This window comes from Nicotiana tabacum, chromosome 19 (genome assembly GCF_000715075.1).
Source record: "Nicotiana tabacum cultivar K326 chromosome 19, ASM71507v2, whole genome shotgun sequence".
NCBI classification, from domain to species: domain Eukaryota; kingdom Viridiplantae; phylum Streptophyta; class Magnoliopsida; order Solanales; family Solanaceae; genus Nicotiana; species Nicotiana tabacum.
Genome location: NC_134098.1, coordinates 58733036 through 58736948, shown reverse-complemented (window position 1 = coordinate 58736948; position 3913 = coordinate 58733036). Strand labels below are relative to the sequence as shown.

Below are 3913 nucleotides of genomic sequence, written 5' to 3'. Positions count from 1 at the left end.
CGGGGAGCCCGGGGCAGTGGGGGAGGAACAAGTTGAGCACTAGATTCGTCACTCTTGGATTTTCCCTTATTTTTACCAAAATTTTTTTTAAGGAAGCCATCTTAATTAATAAAGTAATAGAAAATAAATAAAATAAATAAAATTATAATATTAAAACTTAAGAGTTGGAACGAGTTTACCGAATTGAAGAACAACTTGTTGGAAATTGATTATCATTGAAGACTTCAATTCATCAACTTCACAATTGTTTCACAAATTGTAACAATAAAGTAAGCAATAGTAGCAATTATAGAAGAAAATTAGAGAGAGATTGTGATAGATTGATGATTTTGTAAGAAAAAATGAAAGAATGATGAGGTATTTATAGTTGAAAATAGGAAAAAAGTGTAATTATAAAAAGTTTGGGATTAAAACAAAGTTGGGGGGTTAAATGTCTATTTTATAAATAGCCAACGGCTATTTTTGACAGCCCAACGGCTATATTTTTTTTAAAAAATAGCCGGTGGGACCATTTGGCCCGCTAAGGAACCGGTCTGGTCTTGGGCCCTGGCGGGCTAAACGGTCCCGGGCCTGACGGGTCCAAATCATAAGACCAGTTCACAAGACCGGCCCAGGCCCACTAAAATCGAGCCAAACGGTCCTGACCCGATCCCGATCCCGGGCCTGCACCGGCCCACTTGCCACCCACACCTCTTAATAAGAAATAATCGAGTCAATTGATTTGACATTTACCAAAACTCAATAACTTAAAGTGCGCATACAAGATTTGGATGCTTTAAATGGTATAAACACCTGCTTCCCTTACCTTTAATGACATTAACAATTTCAGCTTTGTCCTTACTCTATTAGCTAGATTTCAGGCAATCAATCGGCCGAAAGAAACTGTACCTTTGAAAAGGCATCATTTGATTCCAGAACAATACTATAGATCTAAACATATAATATGGTACTATACCAGTAGTAGCACTAATTAAATAGCCTAGTATTTAACTCCAGCATTGAGACAGTTAAAGTCGTAAAGTGACAAAAAATATTACAAAATGGACAAAAAGTAAATACAAGAAAAAGGAAAATGACTTAACGTCCGTTTCTAAGAGGACTGACGGCAGTTTCCTTGCATGGACTTGGCGGCACACTACTTCTTCCGGTAGCAACAAGGCGTTGCACCAGACCGCCGATTCTCTGTCCGTTAGTCTCCGTCAGTAACCGCTTACCGCCAAATGGCAATGACTCCACTCCTCTTTCTTCCAATGCTTCCTCAATTTTTGTTCCCCCACTTGTGTAGCCGGTCGCCTGTGATCAACGAAAGTCCCGTTATCAACGCTGACACACGTCAAGCTTTTCAATCTGATATTTCTTCAGTAAAAAGTGAGAAAATGTACTAGAGTATAATATTTTCTCCAAAAATGCTTTAAATTATATTGCAATTAAAGCGAATTTTGACCAACACTTTTAATTACTCAATGTTTCGCATTTTGATGTAGAAAAACTTACAGTTTGTAATACTTTTTCTGTTTTGAATCATATTGACAGTATTATAATAGTCTCAACGAATTTAGCTTCAAAAGTAACTCCTGACACAAACAAAATATGTAAAAGAAATTGGACGGAGTAAAATTTTAGAGATACCTGAACTCTAACGTAATCATTAGGATTCCAGCAGAAGGCGTTGCCGAGCATTTGGTCGACGGTTTCAGATACACCGTCGACGACAATTCCGACGACGGAAGATGGAGCGCAGTAGCCGTCGTTTCGCAGTTTCAAGTTTGTCGGTGAGCTTAATGGACCGTTACCTAGAGAGAGAACCAATAGGTCATCGACGCCGGTGACGGAAGGAAAATCTCGTTTGTTATGCAAAACATGAGTGACGGCTGCAGCGGCAGGGTTGTTCATGACAAGACCGCCATCAACGGCGAGGCACGAGGTTTTGCCGTCGACAGATTTAAGATTAAACGGCTTGAACATCGACGGATTTGCTGACGTGGCACGGCATACTTTCGATAGTTCGAAATCGAAACTGAGGGACTCGATAGCATCAGCTCGAGAGAAAACGAAGGGCGCAGAGCTGTTGAGGTCAAAGCAAGGAACAAGTAGAGGCTTACACGTGTCCCTCAACGTCAACACTTTGCCATCTTCTTTTCTAAACACTTCCTTCAACACTTTATCCATACTCTTCCCTGAAAACCTCCTCTTGCGGCGGAAAACGCCGACGTTCTTCAACTTAAACAGCCGCGACTGATTTTCCGTTACGAACTTGACGGCATCCTTCGCCGTGAATAACGGACGACCGTCGCCTCCATCAACAACAAGCATTGCGGCGAAAACCGCACCTACTCCAGTACCGGCGATAATGTCGAAGAAATCAGAAATTCGAGCGTGAGGATCACCAGTTTTGGCACAGATCTGGTTTTCCAGATGGATCAATGCCGCACCGGAAACAATGCCGGTGGTTCCACCGCCGTCAATACTGAGAATCCGAGTCTTCTTCCCTTCATAATGATACAGCCATTTCTGCTCTAACTTCGAGAAGATTTCCAGCGTCATCTTACTGAACTCCATCACTGAACAGCGAAATAAGCAATGGAAGTAATTTACTGTACTGATGGATTATGCAACAGTTAATGGAAAATCCGTGAAACAGGAAAAAGGTCACGATATTCTTCGGAGAGGCATTTATGATGCGAAATTGCACTGTATATTCCTATTTTTTCTTATTTATTTCTTCGGACTGACAGAAATACAATCTGTGCAGTGTGCTCGCTCCACTGTCTGCTAAGTACAGAGAGAGAGAGTCACGGTGAGTGTGATGCAGAGTTAAAACAAGGGGAAAAGACACTCCAATACAGAGTTTGGTTATACGTTATATACAATACAAACCAAGTTTAGCACTTCCAAATTTTTCTACTGCTTCCACGTTTGCTTTTGACTGGTAGTAAATGTTTTATTTCTTTGTTTTTGTTAATTCTTTCGGAGGTCGGAGACCCGAACCACCTTTTTGGACTCAAAGAACAAAAATATATGAAAAAAATATATAGTGATCAAAATATATATAGCGTCGTTTTAAAAGACGCTATACCTTAACGGTCCATTTGGCCAGTTAGGTATAGCGTCTTTTAAAACGACGTTATATATATATATTTTAGTTTAAGCGAAAACTATAGCGTCTTTTGTTAAGACCCACAAATAATTCTTCTAGACTTAACTGACATAACAATAATTCAACTGGGTATAGCGTCTTAACCCTCCCCCCGGAATGGTTTTTGCCTTATATAAGGACGTTAAGAATTTTGTAAAAATCCATTCAGAATTACTCTAAGTGTTGTGAAATTTTTATTTGTTTAGTTGTTTTGCATTTTGTCACAATGTCTGAAGAGTGAAAAATTAAGGTTTCATTATATTTGGGGGGGGGGGGGGAGGGAGGGTGAAGTTGTGGTGGTGAATAACTCATTAAGCTATAGTTTATCTCCATAGTCTCATATTAAGTTGCCACTTACAATGGAGTAGGATACATTGGTATCGTTGTTATGTAAAAAAATGAGTGTGAGTAAACGTTCTGTGATCTTATAATAACCAGAAGATATCCGTATTTTGTGACTCCGCAAGGGATTGCTTGTTATATTGAGTTTAACATCGAAGACGATGAAACTCTGAGAGATTTTTTGAGGACTCCGGATGAATACCGAGAATTTATTGTGATAAAAATATTGAAAATGTACGTCAAGGATCAAAACGTTCGCAATAATGTGGTTGCGCAAAGTAGGAAAATCCCTCAATCATCGGGTGGTTATTTTGGAGCAATTTTAGCCGAACAGGTTCCGGCTGAAAGAGTTTGGCCGGATCTAAACTTATCTCCATGGGCGAATGAGGAGCGAGAAAATAATTTCTCCCCTAGTATACATAATCCACAAAGCAG

At 39.8% G+C, this 3913-nt stretch overlaps 1 protein-coding gene across 1 annotated transcript; it reads right to left on the bottom strand.

The window, feature by feature from the left end:
- Nucleotides 1–889: 889 nt before the first annotated feature.
- LOC107772162 (putative inactive patatin-like protein 9) lies at nucleotides 890–2694 on the bottom strand. The gene is made up of 2 exons (XM_016591653.2): nucleotides 1630–2694; nucleotides 890–1293 (listed from the first exon to the last, which is right to left on the bottom strand). Exons 1-2 carry the CDS (start codon nucleotides 2557–2559, stop codon nucleotides 1078–1080), a joined length of 1146 nt encoding a protein of 381 aa, XP_016447139.2. The 5' UTR covers nucleotides 2560–2694; the 3' UTR covers nucleotides 890–1077.
- Nucleotides 2695–3913: the final 1219 nt, after the last annotated feature.